This window comes from Salmo salar, chromosome ssa05 (genome assembly GCF_905237065.1).
Source record: "Salmo salar chromosome ssa05, Ssal_v3.1, whole genome shotgun sequence".
NCBI classification, from domain to species: Eukaryota; Metazoa; Chordata; class Actinopteri; order Salmoniformes; family Salmonidae; genus Salmo; species Salmo salar.
In genome coordinates this window covers 70,715,482-70,733,749 of record NC_059446.1, presented here as the reverse complement: position 1 = coordinate 70,733,749, position 18,268 = coordinate 70,715,482, and the positions used below count along the sequence as shown (strand labels likewise).

The 18,268-nt window shown below is 41.2% G+C and overlaps 1 protein-coding gene across 4 annotated transcripts in view; it reads left to right on the top strand.

Annotated features, from left to right (window-relative positions):
- Positions 1–16,385, top strand: part of LOC106605564 (carcinoembryonic antigen-related cell adhesion molecule 5) — a 51,868-nt gene extending 35,483 nt beyond the window's left edge. For 2 of the 4 annotated variants that reach the window (XM_014201355.2, XM_045718711.1), the window contains exons 6-7: positions 8,151–8,458; positions 14,092–16,372. In XM_014201355.2, coding sequence (XP_014056830.1) covers positions 8,151–8,455 — 305 coding nt within the window. In that variant the 3' untranslated portion in view covers positions 8,456–8,458; positions 14,092–16,372. Of the gene's footprint in view, positions 1–8,150; positions 8,459–14,091 lie in introns of all 4 variants that reach the window. The other 2 variants (XR_006769957.1, XM_045718712.1) reach the window with 2 other exon arrangements.
- The last annotated feature ends 1,883 nt before the right edge of the window (positions 16,386–18,268 follow it).

Genomic DNA, 18,268 nt, shown 5'->3' with positions numbered 1-18,268 from the left:
CCCCTGAGGATATTACAGTGTACTTTTTTTGGTTCAGTTCTGCTTTTAGCCTACATTGTCAGAAGGATAAATTGCATCATGTGTTTCAGCAGTGAGCAATAGTTTGCGGAACTATTTGTGGATTTTCATGAGAAGAGACAAAAGCAACATTGTTAACCTCTTACATCTAGACGTTCCGCTAGCGGAACACCTGCTCCAATATCCAATGATAGGCGTGGCGCGAATTACGAATTCCTCAAAAATACAAAAACTTAAATTTTTCAAATATATGACTATTTCACAGCATTTTAAAGACAAGACTCTCCTTTATCTAACCACACTGTCCGATTTCAAAAAGGCTTTACAGCGAAAGCAAAACATTAGATTATGTCAGCAGAGTACCAAGCCAGAAATAATCAGACACCCATTTTTCAAGCTAGCATATAATGTCACAAAAACCCAGAAGACAGCTAAATGCAGCACTAACCTTTGATCTTCATCAGATGACACACCTAGGACATTATGTTATACAATACATGCATGTTTTGTTCAATCAAGTTCATATTTATATCAAAAAACAGCTTTTTACATTAGCATGTGACGTTCAGAACTAGCATACCCCCCGCAAACTTCCGGGGAATTTGCTAACAATTTACTAAATTACTCACGATAAACGTTCACAAAAAGCATAACAATTATTTTAAGAATTATAGATGTAGAACTCCTCTATGCACTCGATATGTCCGATTTTAAAATAGCTTTTTGGTGAAAGCACATTTTGCAATATTCTAAGTACATAGCCCAGCCATCACAGGCTAGCTATTTAGACACCCGGCAAGTTTAGCACTCAGCAATATCAGATTTACTATTATAAAAGTTTGATTACCTTTTGTTGTCTTCGTCAGAATGCACTCCCAGGACTGCTACTTCAATAACAAATGTTGGTTTGGTCCAAAATAATCCATCGTTATATCCGAATAGCGGCGTTTTGTTCGTGCGTCCCAGACACTATCCGACATGGTAAATCAGGGTCGCGCGCATGGCGCAATTCGTGACAAAAAAAATCTAAATATTCCATTACCGTACTTCGAAGCATGTCAACTGCTGTTTAAAATCCATTTCTATGCCATTTTTCTCGTAAAAAAGCGATAATATTCCGACCGGGAATGTCCATTTAGCTAAACAGAGGAAAGAAAACAAAGCTTTCGGTCGACGCGGGCACGAGCCTGAGTCTCACAGTACTGTAACCAGCCACTACCCAAACGCGCTACTTTTTTTCAGCCAGAGCCTGCAAAGCCACGATTCAACATTTTGCCGCCTTCTGAGAGCCTATGGCAGCCGTAGGAAGTGTCACGGGACAGCTAAGATCCTCACTCTTCAATAAACAGAGACAAGAAGAACGACACCTTGTCAGACAGGCCACTTCCTGCATGAAATCTTCTCAGGTTTTTGCCTGCCATATGAGTTCTGTTATACTCACAGACACCATTCAAACAGTTTTAGAAACTTTATGGTGTTTTCTATCCAAAGCCAATAATTATATGCATATTCCAGTTACTGGGCAGGAGTAGTAACCAGATTAAATCGGGTACGTTTTTTATCCAGCCGTGAAAATACTGCCCCCTAGCCATAACAGGTTAACCAAATATACATGTTCCCCTTATATCAGACCCATAGACTGCAGTTACTGAAAGTGTAGTTAAGAAATGATTAGCCTCAAATGCTGAGGAAGTTCTAAGTTCCCTCAATAACTCATGTTGTATTTATGCTATCCATAAGGAGAGAGAGTTTTCTAAATTGAGAATGCTGTATTTCATGTTGTTCTCTTCTGAATGCATCAACCAGAAATAAATAAGATGGTGCTCTTTAGGCAAAGGGATGACATACAATAAGTTAATCTCTTTAACCCAGTCCTGTCCACTAAACTGTATATTGTTATCCTCCTTATCTACTTGTTATCTCACAGTTGTCCTACATCCATAAGAACTGTATTTATTTTTCCAGGTAAGTTGACTGAGAACACAATCTCACTTACAGCAACAACCTGGGGAATAGTTTCAGGGGAGAGGAGGGGGATAAATGAGCCAATTGTAAACTGGGGATGATTAGGTGGCCGTGATGGTTTGAGGGCCAGATTGGGAATTTAGCCAGGACACCAGGGTTAACACCCCTACTCTTACAATAAGTGCAATGGGATCTTTAATGACCTCAGAGAGTCAGGACACCCGTTTAACGTCCCATCCGAAAGACAGCACCCTACACAGGGCAGTGTCCCAAATCACTGCCCTGGGGCATTGGGATATTTTTTAGACCAGAGGAAAGAGTGCCTCCTACTTCCCCTCCAACAGCATCTGGTCTCCCATACAGGGACTGACCAGGACCAACCCTGCTTAGCTTCAGAAGCAAGCCAGCAGTGGGACGCAGGGTGGTAAGCTGCTGGCAAAGGGATGACATCATCATCAAGAATGGTTGAGTGCAGTCCATGATGCAGTCAGGTGAATAGGTCATACCTGCAGACACACCAGATCAGATCAGACAGACCTTACTCACCTTCACATTGAAGATAACTTCGACTCCAGGTTATTGCGCAGTGGAATGAGATTACAGTGACGGTAACTTCCAGTCAGTTTAGTCACTGATTACCACAGTTATGCTAAGAGGTCAGGGAATTTGACTTTGACCCAGTTATCCACAGGGATATCATACACAAACCACAGGGGTTGACTACAGGGTAGTGTGTAGTCTTTTATTCTAACACACACGATTCAATATAATCAACTAACGATGGTAGTCAACTGAAACATTCTGCTTTGGGGCAACAGGACATTTCGGAGTCAGTTGCAGTCATGAAGGGATGAGGAAAGAGAGGAAGGCATTTTACACAAATCTGAACTCACATACTGGTGTTGAAGTCATAATTTTAACCAGCCCTCTCTCTGAGTAAGGTAACAAGGAAACAATAAACATGTAATCTATTAAAACCTGTTACCGCTAGACGTGCCGCTAGCAGGACACCTCGACAACATCCGGTGAAATTGCAGAGCGCGAAATTCAAACTACAGAAATATAAATATTTAACATTCATGAAAATATATGTGAAATACATCAAAATAAAGCTTAATTATGGACAGACGTTCCGCTAGCGGAACGCCTCACCAATATCCATATATATGTCACAAAAACCAAAACCACAGCTAAATGCAGAACTAACCTTTGATGATCTTCATCAGATGACACTCCTAGGACATTATGTTATACAATACATGCATGTTTTGTTCAATCCAGTTCATATTTATATCAAAAACCAGCTTTTTACATTAGCATGTTTTGTTCAGAACTAGCATACCCACCGCAAACTTCCGGTGAATTTACTAAATTACTCACGATTAACGTTCACAAAATACATAACAATTATTTTAAGAATTATAGATACAGAACTCCTTTATGCAATCGCGGTGTCAGATTTTAAAATAGCTTTTCGGTGAAAGCACATTTTACAATATTCTGAGTAGATAGCCCGGCCATCACGGCTAGCTAATTTGACACCCACCAAATTTGGCCCTCACCAAACTCAGATTTATTATAAGAAAAATTGGATTACCTTTGCTGTTCTTCGTCAGAATGCACTCTCAGGACATCTACTTCAACAACCAATGTTGTTTTGGTTCCAAATAATCCATAGTTATATCCAAATAGCTCCGTTTTATTCGTGCGTTCAAGTCACTATCCGAAGGGTGACGCACCGGCTCGTTTCGTGACAAAAAAATTCAAAATATTCCATTACTGTACTTCGAAGCATGTCAAACGCAATTTTTATGCGATTTTTCTCGTAAAATAGCGATAATATTCCAACCGGGAGACATTGTATCCGTTCAAACACTGAAAGTAAAACATGGAGTCGTCACATGCACGCGCACACCAGTGTCATTGTCCTCAGACGGACCACTCACCAAAACCCCTGCTGTTTTTCGCCCAGAGACTGCAGAGCTATCATTCAACGTTCTGGCACCTTCCTAGAGCCAATGAAAGCCTTAGAAAATAGCGGCGTTTTGTTCTTGCGTTCAAGACACTATCCGAAAGGTGACGCGCCGGCGCGTATCGTGACAAAAAATTTCCAAATATTCCATTACCGTACTTCGAAGCATGTCAAACGCTGTTTAAAATCAATTTTTATGGGATTTTTTTTTCTCGTAAAATAGCGATAATATTCCGACTGGGAGACGTTGTATCCGTTCAAACACTGAAAGAAGAAAATGGTGTCTTCACATGCACACGCGCGCCCGTGTCATTGTTCTCAGGCTGACCACTTTCCAAATCCCCTACTGTTTTTCACCCAGGGACTGCAGAGTCATCATTCCCCGTTCTGGCGCCTTCTGAGAGCCTATGGGTGCCTTAGAAAATGTCACGTTACAGCAGAGATCCTCTATTTTCCATAAAGAGGCTATAGAAGGACAAGAATTGGTCAGAGAGGGCACTTCCTGTATGGAATCTTCTCAGGTTTTGGCCTGCCATATGAGTTCTGTTTTACTCACAGACACCATTCAAATAGTTTTAGAAACTTTAGGGTGTTTTCTATCCAAATCAAACAATTATATGCATATTCTAGTTTCTGGGCAGGAGTAATAACCAGATTAAATCGGGTACGTTTTTTATCCGGCCATGAAAATACTGCCCCCAATCCTAAACAGGCTAACCTTTAGCTCGGAAAGCTCTCGCCAGCTATTTTCTCTCTATATCCCCGGATTCCTACCGCAAGCTCTGAACCTTTTCACCGGATCATCGCAGCTAGCTAGCTGCTATCCAAGGGACTACTCCTGGCTAACATCTGTCCCGAAACAAGCACCAACTAGCCTGGAGCTAGCCCATGCTAGGCCCATTCTCCCGGCTAGCTGAACAGGCTCATCAGCCACTCCTGGGCTACAATACCTGGACCCCGTCTACTGCCGGTACGAGGCACGGAAACCCACCGATCCTTCACGACTGGACAACCAACGTAACCTGCTCGAGGGGGTACTCAACTGGCCCCTGCGCAGCGATGTCCCCTGAATGCCCATCCGCTAGCCTGCTAGCCGCGGCCCTCTAGCTGTCTAGAGTATATTGGACTGTTAGCTGAATGGCTCCATCGGCCAATTTCTTGGGCCACTATACCTATTTTGCCAATTTGACTTGGACCCCTCTGCTACTAAGAACCCTACTAATCCATCAGGACTGGTCTATCGACGTCACTGCACGTGGAGGCTAAAACAGACTTTCCTCCGTCGCGACGTCCTTCTAAGGCCCTTCTGCTAGCTTGCTAGCCCCGGCCTGCTAGCTGTCTGAATCGTCGTGTCTCCAGCCAGCCCAACAACTCACTGGATCCCTATGATCACTCGGCTACGCATGCCTCTCCCTAATATCAAAATGCCTTGTCCATTATACTGTCATGGTTAGTGATTATTGTCTTATTTCACTGTAGAGCTTCTAGCCCTGCTCAATATGCCATAACCAACCATTTAGTTCCACCTCCCACATATGCGGTGACATCACCTGGTTTAAACATTTCTAGAGACAATATCTCTCTCATCATTACTCAATGCCTATGTTTACCTCCAATGTACTCACATCCTACCATACCATTGTATGTACATTATGCCTTGAATCTATTCTATCGCGCCCAGAAACCTGCTCCTTTTACTCTCTGTCCCGAACGTACAAGACGACCAGTTCTGTTAGCCTTTAGCCGTACCCTTATCCTACTCCTCCCCTGTTCCTCTGGTGATGTAGAGGTTAATCCAGGCCCTGCAGTGCCTAGCTCCACTCCTACTCCCCAGGTGCTCTCATTTGTTGACTTCTGTAACCGGAAAAGCCTTGGTTCCATGCATGTTAAATCCACTTCAATCAGTAGAGATGCTCGGGGGGAGACAGGTTAAAGAAGGGGTTTTAAGCCTTGAGACAATTAATACATGGATTGTGTATGTGTGCCATTCAGAGGGTGAATGAGTAGAATAAAAGGCGCACCGGTTTGAGTGTGTCAAGAACTGCAACGCTGCTGGGTTTTTCCTGCTCAACAGTTTCCTGTGTGTATCAAGAATAGTCCACCACCTAAAGGACATCGTGCCAACTTGACACAACTGTTGGACACATTGGAGTCAATATGGGCCAGCATCCATGTGGAATGCTTTCGAGACCTTGTAGAGTCCATGCCTGATAAAATGAGACTGTTCTGAGGGCAAAACAGGGTGCAACTCAATATTGGGAAGGATGGATTAGGATTTCCATGGGACAATTTCACTGTGACTTACCTCTTCTACATGTGTAGAGTAGACAGGGTAGACAGGGAAGATGTAAGAAGGCAGGGCATGTTAATGGGGGGAACACAGAAGGAGAAGGAAGTGTGCAACATTAAAAAGAGCTCTTACACCACCAAAAGGAATGTACACTAATATCATACATGGGAACTGCTCAGATTTTGTGTAAATATATAACATGAAATACAACACTTGGTACATCAGCAGGCAGAACATTCAGGCACTGAGATAAGTACAATGTCCCACTGTTCAACTCAGCTCTCATGTTTTGATGTTGCTATCATAGGGTGCCTGTTCTCTCTCTCAGGGCTTTATGTTGGTTAATATGACCTCTTACCCTCAACCTAAGAGCTTTGTAATACAGCATGTGGGTACTTATGTTGGTTTCATAGAATAGTTGAATGTCTTTCGCATGACCAGTTTGCTCCTCTATTCATGCTCCTTGGTTGGACAGTGAGATAATGACAGGCAGCATACCTTTTCCGCCACTATTCATCAATCAAACCTGATCTGGCATAGACACACATAGGTGTAGTCAGGTGTTCCCTGATAGGGACCTTTCCCCACAGATTAGACACTTCTACAGGTGTTGACCTGGGAGATGTGAAAGGAATGTGTTTTTGCCTTGTTACACACACAGTGCCAGGAATAATTGTGAAATGGGAATGTCAATGATATAGGTACTGTATGTTAAAGTTTTACGTTACAATATCACAGACACGGTATATAATACTTGATGTACAGTATGTACCGTTCTATTCTATAATCGTTGACTACATTATAAACATTTAACACATTTTGTTATCATGGTGTTTTTGTGAGACTTTAGTCCTGTTCTAAACCAGTAAAGCTGTCGTCAGAAAACATAGACTTAAACTACACACAATTAAATACTATAGAAGTAATACTATTTATGTACGTTTTTTTATGTCTAATTGATCAGTGAAATATTTGTAATGATTCTTTACTACAATACCATTGCCACAATTAAGCTACATACTGTATCAGTGTGAAGGAGGCAGACAGGAGGGATGAAGGGGGATAGGTGACTCAGAGATTACACACATTCTCTGTCACCATTTGTCAATCAGATTCCCCTAATTGGTCATTCACACCATGCCACCAAGGAAAATATTTGTAGAAAACAAAAACGATAAAATGTGAGCCCTCTTTTGTAGTTTGACAAGAACGAGTACTATATGATGGACACTGGCATATAAAGATATGATATTAGCTTGTTTCCTGGGATTTTTGTGTAGGGGGCTGGACCCCAAAATACCAATATAAAAGAGTAGGTGCACTCATAGACCACCAAAACACAATGGGGGAGACAAGAGGAAGGGTCCCACATGTTCTCCTACTGGCTTTGATACAAGGTAACATGTCTTATTTTTCAATAATACAAGTAACTCAGAGTTAAGTTTCAGTTTCATTTACTGTGAATTTCAAGTCCAGAAGATGTAGAAATTAAAATGTAAAATAGAGCCGTTTACAGTCAAATGTGAATGTTTTACTTACAGCTTTTACTAAAGTGTATACAGTTTAAGACTAGATAGTTTGTGAAAACTTTTTTTGATTAATACCTTTTTATTTATTTTTGTATTATATCATTACCTAAGAAATTACAAAGTTGTGTTTACCAGGTAGACTCTACCAAATGTCCCCAAAATATTGCATGTTAAAGACTAGTGACCTCAAGTTCATATTTGACCATCATAATATCACTTCAAAAATAACAAAAAATCGGTGAATTCAACTAATGTATGTCTAAATCAGCAACTGATTAGCTGGAAGAAGAACAAAAGTGGGTACACCCTGTTGTGTTCCAGGACCAGGATGGTTGACCACTGGATGCTAAAGACCCATCTTTCCACTCTTTTCCAGGTGTGCTGAGCTCCAGCACTGTGGAGGTGCTTTCCTCTGAGAACCCGGCCCATGCGGGCAACATGGTGACCCTGACGCTGTCTCCGGCCACTCAGCTGCAGAGCGGCAGCTGGGCTGTGGGGGGCGCTCAGATACTGACCTGGTCGGGGGGCCAGCAGGCTGTGTTCCTGAGCCACAATGGCAGTGCCTCGGTGGACGTCAGCATGGGGACTCTGACCCTGACCTCAATCACGGTGGTCGACTCAGGGGTCTATGTGGTCCAGAGCACCAGTCCTCAGCTCACGGCCACCTCCAACTCACTGTGATAGGTGAGTCAGAGACATCAGCCCAGCTCACTATTAGATTAGTTAGATTAGACAAGTAATATCCTGAAGGCCCTGTGGGTCCGTACTGTAACTGCTATTAAGATAACCTAGTGTAATACAATAATTCTGCCAGTCTGCTATGGCGTAGAGATACTGGTTTAGTTTGAGTGTGGACCTGCGTGTTCGGGAAGTATTCAGACCCCTTGACTTTTTCCACATTTTGTTACGTTACAGCCTTATACATAAAATCATCAATACTAATTTCATCAATCTACACACAATACCCCATAATGACAAAGCAAAAACTGGTTTTTAGAAACTTTTGCAAATGTATTAAAAATATCACATTTGCATAAGTATTCAGACCCTTTACTGAGCACTTTGTTGAAGCACCTTTGGAGCGATTACAGCTTTAAGTTTTCTTGGGGATGGCTCTACAATCTTGGCACAGCTGTATTTGGGGAGTTACTGCCATTCTTCTCTGCAGATCCTCTCAAGCTCTGTCAGGTTGGATGGGGAGCAATGCTTGGCATTCATGCCAAAGAGTTCAATCTTGGTTGTCCTTCTGGAAGGTTCTCCCATCTCCACAGAGGAACACTGGAGCTCTGTCAGAGTGACCATTGGGTTCTTGGTCACATCCCTGACCAAGGCACTTTTTTTTAATTTATTTCACCTTTATTTAACCAGGTAGGCAAGTTGAGAACAAGTTCTCATTTACAATTGCGACCTGGCCAAGATAAAGCAAAGCAGTTCGACAACATACAACAACACAGAGTTACACATGGAGTAAAACAAACATACAGTCAATAATACAGTAGAAAAATAAGTCTATATACAATGTGAGCAAATGAGGTGAGATAAGGGAGGTAAAGGCGAAAAAGGCCATGGTGGCAAAGTAAATACAATATAGCAAGTGAAACACTGGAATGGTAGATTTGTAGTAGAAGAAACTGCAAAGTAGAAATAAATAATGGGGTGCAAAGGAGCAAAATAAATAAATACAGTAGGGGACGCGGTAGTTGTTTGGGCTAAATTATAGATGGGCTATGTACAGGTGCAGTGATCTGTGAGCTGCTCTGACAGCTGGTGCTTAAAGCTAGTGAGGGAGATAAGTGTTTCTAGTTTCAGAGATTTTTGTAGTTCGTTCCAGTCATTGGCAGCAGAGAACTGGAATAATTTTGGAAGATAATTTTAGAAAGAAAGGGTCCAGATTGTATAGCCCGGCTGATTTGTAAGGGTCCAGATTTTGCAGCTCTTTCAGAACATCAGCTGAATGGATTTGGGAGAAGGAGAAATGGGGAAGGCTTGGGCGAGTAGCTGTGGGGGGTGCAGTGCTGTTGACTGCAGTAGGGGTAGCCAGGTGGAAAGCATGGCCAACCGTAGAAAAATGCTTATTCAAATTCTCAATTATAGTGGGTTTATCGGTGGTGACAGAGTTCTCCTGTCGGTGGTGGTGGTGGTGACTTCTCCCCCGATTGCTCAGTTTGGCCGGGCGGCCAGCTCTAGGAAGAGTGTTGGTGTTTCCAAACTTCTTCCATTTAAGAATGATGGAGGCCACTGTGTTCTTGGGGATCTTCAATGCTGCAGACATTTTTTGGTACCCTTCCCCCGATCTGTTTCTCAACACAATTCACTCTCTGAGATCTACGGACAATTCCTTCGACCTCATCGCTTGGTTTTTGCTCTGACGTACTTTCAACTGTGCGACCTTACACAGACATATGTGTGCCTTTCCAAATCATGTCCAATCAATTGAATTTTCCACAGGTGGACTCCAATCAAGTTGTAGAAACATCTCAAGGATGAGCAATAGAAACAGGATGCACCTGAGCTCAATTTTGTGTATCACAGCAAAGGGTCTGAATACTTATGTAAATAAGGTATTTCTGTTTTTATTTTTTATAAATTGGAAAAAAAATCTTAAAACCTGTTTTCACTTTGACATTATGGGGTATTGTGTGTAGATTGATGACTAAAAATTGTAATTTAAGCTATTTTAGAACAAGGCTGTAACGTAACAAAATGTGGAAAAAGTCAAGGGGTCTGAATGCTTTCCAACTGCACTGTATGTATGTGTGCATTAGTGGTGCGCGGGTCAGCTGTTGTTCACCCGCATCTGCCCACAATTGCTAACAATTCTTCCGCAACTGCCCGACTAGATGTGATAAAGTGAAAATCTGAGGCCCAACCCTGACCCGCAAATATAGAATTGGACTGTAGGCTACAGTCAAAGACGGAATAATGATTTTTTTGAGAGGGTGCAGGATGTTTTTTTGCCTGATTTGTATACAGTATGTTTCTGCTTATAATTTCTGACATTTTGGTTGGCCATTTGTTAGTCAGTCAACTTGTCTATAATTAGATACATGCAGCTTCTCTTTTGTCATTATATGTTATAAACTCTTGCTCAACAAAATAATATAATAGATCGATAAAATGAATGCTTCAATCTACCCTGAACAAAAATATAAACGCTCCATGCAACAATTTCAACGATTTTACTGAGTCAGTCAGTTGAGGCCCTGATGAATTGTCAGGGGCGCAGCCATGGGTAGGCCTGGGAGGGGCACAGCCTTGTGCCTTGGGGGCCAGGCCTAGCCAGTCAGAATGAGGTTTTCCCCGCAAAAAGGCTTTATTACAGACAGAAATACTCCTCAGTTTCATCAGCTGTCTGGGTGGCTGGTCTCAGACGATACCGCAGTGATGAAGCTGGATGAGGAGGTCCTGGGCTGGCATGCTTACATGTGGTCTGCGGTTGTGAGGCCGGTTGGACGTACTGCCAAATTCTCTAAAACGATGTTGGAGGCAGCTTATGGTAGAGAATTGAACATTAAATTATCTGGCAACAGCTCTGGTGGACATTCCTGCAGTCAGCATGCCAATTGCAAGCTCCCTCACAACTTGAGACATCTGTGGCATTGTGTTGTGTGACAAAACTGCACATTTTAGAGTGGCCTTTTATTGTCCAAAGCACAAGGTGTACCTGATATGACACACCTGTTAGATGGTGGATTATTTTGGCAATGGAGAAATGCTCACTAACAGGGATGTAAAAAAATTGGGCAAAACAATTTGGAGAAATATGTTTTTGTTCGTAATGAAACATTTGTGTGATCTTTAATTTCAGCTCATGAAAACGTGACAAATCCTTTAAATGTAGTTGACATCGGTAAACTTTTCTCTGTCATCTTTTTTTTGCGGAGCAAAGACGTTTAGGATCTGGGGAGTAAATGCAATGACTGTCACGTCCTGACCAGTATAAAGGTTATTTGTTATGGTAGTTGGGTCAGGACGTGGCAGAGGGTATTTGTTTTATGTGGTTCGGGGTGGTGGTTTTGTAGAAGGGTATTTGATTTATGTATTCCGGGGTTTTTGGGCACTGTTCTATGTTAATGTATTTCTATGTTTAGTCTAGTTAGTTGTATTTCTATGTTTAGGTTAATGGGGGTTGGACTCTCAATTGGAGGCAGGTGCTTTCTCGTTGCCTCTGATTGGGACTCCTATATATGGGTAATTGTTTGGTGTAGTGTTTGTGGGAGATTGTTTCTTGTTTTGCGTGTGTGAGCCTGACAAGACTGTTTTGTTGATCGTTCGTTCTTCTTTTGTTATTTTGGTGTTCACTTTAAAATAAATACAAGATGAGCATCCACATTCCTGCTGCGTTTTGGTCCTCCATTCCCGACGACAACCGTGACAATGACGCTAAAAAAACGGGAAGATTTTCTGTGCAAAATGTCCAAATTACATCTGTTTGACCAGGTGAAAGGACATTGAAAGCTGTGAAAACGACCCAATGTGTTTCTGAAAACATTTCAGTTCGGCTTCGATGCATATTTTCTGTGGTTGAAATATTATCAGATTTTATGATGCTAACAGCATCTCAAGATGGAGAAATAAATACATCATATTTCTCCACTTCTGTTCCCAAGTCAAAATTGTGCCTACATTTGGTGTATCATTTACTGCAAGAAATACTTAATTCTGCAGGAGTTAATATTAAGGCTATGTGAGAGGTTATAGACCTACAGTCAGTGTCCAGGTTTCATTTTCCATTGAACCCATCTGAACAGTAGGCTTCAGTTCCCTTGACTTGCATAGGCCTACTTGAAGTCCAGTCTTGTGACTGTGGAATTTGTATAGCGCCTCACAATCATCACACATAACATCACACTGCTATCATCCTCTTTTACCATTTCACCAAATCTTTCCCAAACATTACTTTTCTGGCCCTACCTTCTCTTTATTTTCAATTCTCCTTTCGCAGCTTTTGTCTTATTAAGTTAAACTTCGACTATGTCCCTTCTGCCTCCGTGGATTGATGTTAACTTTTTCTTCCTGTTCCCAAAAGCATTATTTGATGATTGGTGTAGGCTATCTGGCTCATGTACAGTTAAGCCCTGAAGTTTAGGTTTATGCACTAATGCCCGATAGCCTAAAATAACTTAAGAAAAACCTCAATGTAGCCTATAGATAAAAACTGCACAAGAATTAGAGATTTTTTAAGGTATTGTTTTCTCTTTATTCAAATTGCCCGCCACCCACAGTCCCTTCAGCCACACAATACTTAATGACCATAAATCCGTCCACCCCACAGATATAACTGCGGGGACTGCGGGTTTAGAGTGAACCTGCGCATCAATAGTATGCATGGAAATGCTGACTACACTGTTGACAATGTCTGTGTTGGCATTTTCTCCGTTCCAGGTGACTGATGACTTGGCTGTTGGTCTTTGATCAAGCATAACATTGACTTTCTCATACTATTATAAAAAATACAAGGCTCACAAACAACTAGTAACCTTCATAAAATTACCTCAAGCTGTTTTAATTGAACTAAAAGACAATCATACTGAAAGGCAGTGGTGTAAAGTTCTGAAGTAAAGTTACTTAAGTCGTTTTTTGGGGTATCTGTACTTTATATTTGTAACTACTTTTACTTTTACTTCACTACATTCCTTAAAATAATGTACTTTTTAGTCCATATATTTTCCTTGACTCCCAAAAGTACTATTTACATTTTGAATGCTTAGCAGGACAGGACAATCGTCCAATTCACGCACTTATCAACAGAACATCCCTGGTCATCCCCCCCCTGCCTCTGATTTGGTGGACTCATTAAACACACAGGCTTCATTTGTAAATGATGTCTGAATGTTTGAGTGTGCCCCTGGCTATCCGTAAATTAAAAAAAAACAAGAAAATGGTGCCGTCTGGTTTGCTTAATATAAGGGATTTTCAATTATTTATAATTTTACTTTTTATACATAAGTATATTTTTGAAATTACATATACTTTTGATACGGAAGTATATTTAAAACCAAATACTTTTAGACTTTTACTGAAGTAGAATTTTACTGGGTTACTTTTACTTTTACTTGAGTCATTTTCTATGAATGTATATTTAGTTTTACTCAAGTATGAGTTTTTTCACTACTGCTGAAAGGGCCATAACATATTTAGATTTGATTCTGCAAGTCATCATGGCTACAGACAAGTATGGCCTAAAGATGGGCTGACACCAACAAACTCCACTAAAACAATGGGCATAATGGAAACAGGTTGTCTTTGTCCCTTTTCCCGCATGGTGTTCCTACTGGTTTCTGTTATGTGTTTTCCCTCTCTTTCTTTCCCTGTAGCTCTCTCTCTCTCTCCACAGAACCTGTTTCTGCTGTGAGACTGGTGGCCAACAACACAGGCGATTTAATGGAATTCAAAGCTCTGTCAGTCTGTTTTGCTCGTCCTCTGGCTCCTCCCTCTCTTACCTCTTACTGCAACTCTGAAGTCACAGCCAGTAATGGATTTCAGCTTAGTGATGGGAACAGCACTCTCACCATAGTCAATGTGACTCGATTCAATGGTGGGCCGTTTAGCTGTAATACTTTCAATGTGTCAGTAATGGAACCGCTGAGCCTCTACATCTCAATATCAGCTGTGAGTATGAGAGTATGCACACTAACTCTACTTGATGAATTCACATATTTTGGCTGCAGTCCACATGTCAAGCTTTGACTGACACTTTACAGTGATTTGGGAATGACACAATACTGTAACATAGCTACAATCATACGACCAGTGATGTATGATCTATCATGATCAATTGATTTTGTTCTATAACACATCGGCTCCCTGAATATCCCTTCAAGCCACAGGTTCCTCTCTACCACCAGGCCTACTTGGGTATCACGACAGTAATTCATATCTCCCAACACAGACGGTTCAGACAGTGTGTCCTTCACAGTCAACGGGCTGAGCACCACTACCTCTTTCCTGATCGGGTCTACTCTCACCATGTCCTGCTCTGCCCAGTCCAACCCTCAGGCTGAGTTTCAATGGACTTTCAATGGGAAGCATCTGAATTGGACGAGTTCAGATCTGAAGCTATACAGGGCTGTGGAGAGCCAGAGTGGCCTATGCTCCTGCCTGGTCTTCAACAACAGGACAGAGCTACAGCAACATCACTAGACAGATCATCATCAGCAGTGGGTCAGTGTCAGAACAGCTGGGGGTCAGTGTCTGGCTCCTTCTCCTCTCCTCTTCTGAACGCCAACGGGAAAGCAAGTCTCACTGACTGAAAAATAACACACAGACCAAAAAATGCTTTCAGTTAAGTAAACCCATAAAATATATTTATTCAAACATTAATTTCATTTACGTAGTGCCATGGGCCAGGGAAATGTGAATAAATTATGCAATTGACAAAAAAAAATGTTATAACATGGTGAAATAATGTCATAGATATTGCTATAACCAAACATGGTCACTCTTATTGATGCCACTTGTTACAGTACATCCACTTCAATCAGTGTAGATGAAGGGGAGGAGACAAATTAAAGAAGGATTTTTAATCCTTGAGACAATTGAGACATGGATTGTGTATGTGTGCCATTCAGAGGGTGAATGGGTAAGACAAAATATTGAAGTGCCTTTGAATGGGGCATGGTAGTAGGTCCCAGTCCAACAGTTTGAGTGTCAAGAACTGCAATGATTCTGGGTTTTTCACACTCAACAGTTTCCCATGTGAATCAAGAATGGTCCACCACCCAAAGGAATCCAGCTAACTTGACACAACTGTGGGAAGCATTGGAGTCAACATGGGCCAGTATCCCTGCGGAACGCTTTTGACACCTTGTAGTCCATGCCCCAACGAATGAGGCAGTTCTGAGGGCAAAACAGGGTGCAATTCAATATTAGGAAGGTGTTCCTAGTGTTTTGCAAACTCAGTGTATTTAGAAAGAGAAAATACATTGCACCATATTCATATAGTAAAATATCCATCTATTCAAATATTAACAGAGAAAAATAAAAAAGCAGTAGAAATAATAGAACATGCCAAACTTGTCTGGAAATCATGAATGCACTGTGCATCCTTATGGAACATTTTTGATTTATTCAATAACAACCACAAAAATCTGCTTTTATATAGGCAATTAAGACATTTACTGTATGTTCAAGTCATATTAAAACAAGAATGTTTGACATATTTTTGTTATTCCATCAGGTCTTAAGATAATTACAGTACTGAGGTGTGTTGAAATACATATTATATGATTCTTCTCAGTGATACTAATCTGGATAAATAACATTTGAATAAAGAAAAAATACAATAAAAAACTGTTTTCAGATAAATCATTCCTTTGCAATTACAGCAGAAATGTTCCTTCTCAGGATGACAGGTCCAAAAATCTGTGGAAAATACTTGTAAGCGATTGGGAAAGAGTCATGAGTCAGTTTCCCCAAGTTTTACTCCTGTAAATGCCATGGTGATGATGAGTGATGCCGTGTTTGAAATAACATCATAATGGTTAAATATATTTCTGAACAAAAATATAAATGCAACATGCAAGTTTACAGTTCATATAAGGAAATCAGTCAATTGAAATAAATTCATTAGGCTCTAATCTATGTATTTCACATGACTGGGCAGAGGCGCAGCCATGGGTGGGCCTGGGAGGGCATAGGCCCACCCACTTGGGTGCCAGGCCCACTCAATGAGGAGCCAGGCCCAGCCAATTAGAATGAGTTTTCCCCCACAAAAGGGCCTTTTAACAGAAATAAATACTCCTCAGCACCCCAACCCCCCTCCCCTCCCCACACCCTTGATAGTCTACCTGTGCCAAGTGTATTTGAGTGGCATTTTGTATAGAAGCCTTCCTGTTTGTGTCAATCAGGGGATCATTTTACTGAGAGGACGGGAGCAGTGATGGTGTTTAAAAAAAAGTTAATATAAGAAATAGGAATCATTGTGAATGTAGTGCTTTTAGGCATTGGCACCCATCTTCCACCTAGACCTGCACTACTTCTCCCTGGGCACTCCCTCCATGAGTGTTCCAACACATTGTCTGTTTGAGTATGTAAATAAAACATATAAACCTAGTGGTATTTGGTTGTGAGAAATCTGACATTGCTCTGTTGAAGTCTGTCTTGTAGGAAGCTCCTGGATCAGAAGATGTATGGAAATGATTACGTAATATAGAGGTTCTACCTTTCTTGTGACGCTTAAAACGACAATAAATTGTTGCATCCTAATATTGTTGTCTGATTCCCTCCACTCCTTGATGCAAAGAACCTTTAGCTTAGTCCTGAGGACCTCACCTCACGTATAAAAGCTGCGTAGTATGGTTACAGGAATAGGTTACTGTTAAATCCCTATGTTACACGTTTTAACAGAACAATACCAACATTCACTAATGCTCCTTTTTATTTTGTGCTGACTGAAAACATGTCATAAATTATGATTCATTTGAGAGTTGCTGCTAAAAAAGTTCCACTCACCATGCACTTCAAACCCTTGTCCATAGATATTCATGTTAATTTTTTTAAATTTTCATTTGAACCTTTATTTAACCAGGTAGGCTAAATATGTTCTCATTTACATCTGCAACTTGTCCAAGATAAAGCAAAGCAGTGCAACACAAACAACAACACAGAGTTACACATGAAATAAACAAACATACAGTCAATAACACAATAGAAAAAGTCTATATACAGTGTGTGCAAATGAGGTAAGATTAGGGAGGTAAGGTAATAAATAGGCTATAGTGGCAAAATAATTACAATTTAGCAATTAAACACTGGAATGATAGATGCGCAGAAGATGCATATGCAAGTAGAGATACTGGGGTGCAAAGGAGCAAAAAAAAAATACAATTAAAATAACAGTATGGGGATGAGGTAGTTGGATGGGCTATGTGACGGCTGGAATCTGCAGGAATCTGTGAGCTGCTCTGACGGCTGGTGCTTAAAGTTAGTGAGGGAGATATGGGTCTCCAGCTTCAGTGATTTTTGCAATTCGTTCCAGTCATTGGCAGCAGAAAACTGAAAGGAAAGGCGGCCAAAAGGAGGAATTGGCTTTGGGGATGACCAGTGAAATATACCTGCTGGAGAGTGTGCTACGGGTGTGTGCTGCTATGGTGACCAGTGAGCTGAGATAAGGTGAGGCTTTACCTAGCAAAGACTTATATATGACCTGGAGCCAGTGGATATGGCGACGAATATGAAGCGAGGGACAGCCAACGAGAGCATACAGGTCGCAGTGGTTAGTAGCATATGGGGCTTTGGTGACAAAACGGATGGCATTGTGATAGACTGCATCCAATTTGCTGAGTAGAGTGTTGGAGGCTATTTTGTAAATGACATTGCCGAAGTCAAGGATCAGTAGGATAGTCAGTTTTACGAGGGTATGTTTGGCAGCATGAGTGAAGGATGCTTTGTTGCGAAATAGGAAGCCGATTCTAGATTTAATTTTGGATTGGAGATACTTAATGTGAGTCTGGAAGGAGAGTTTACAGTCTAACCAGACACCTAGGTATTTGT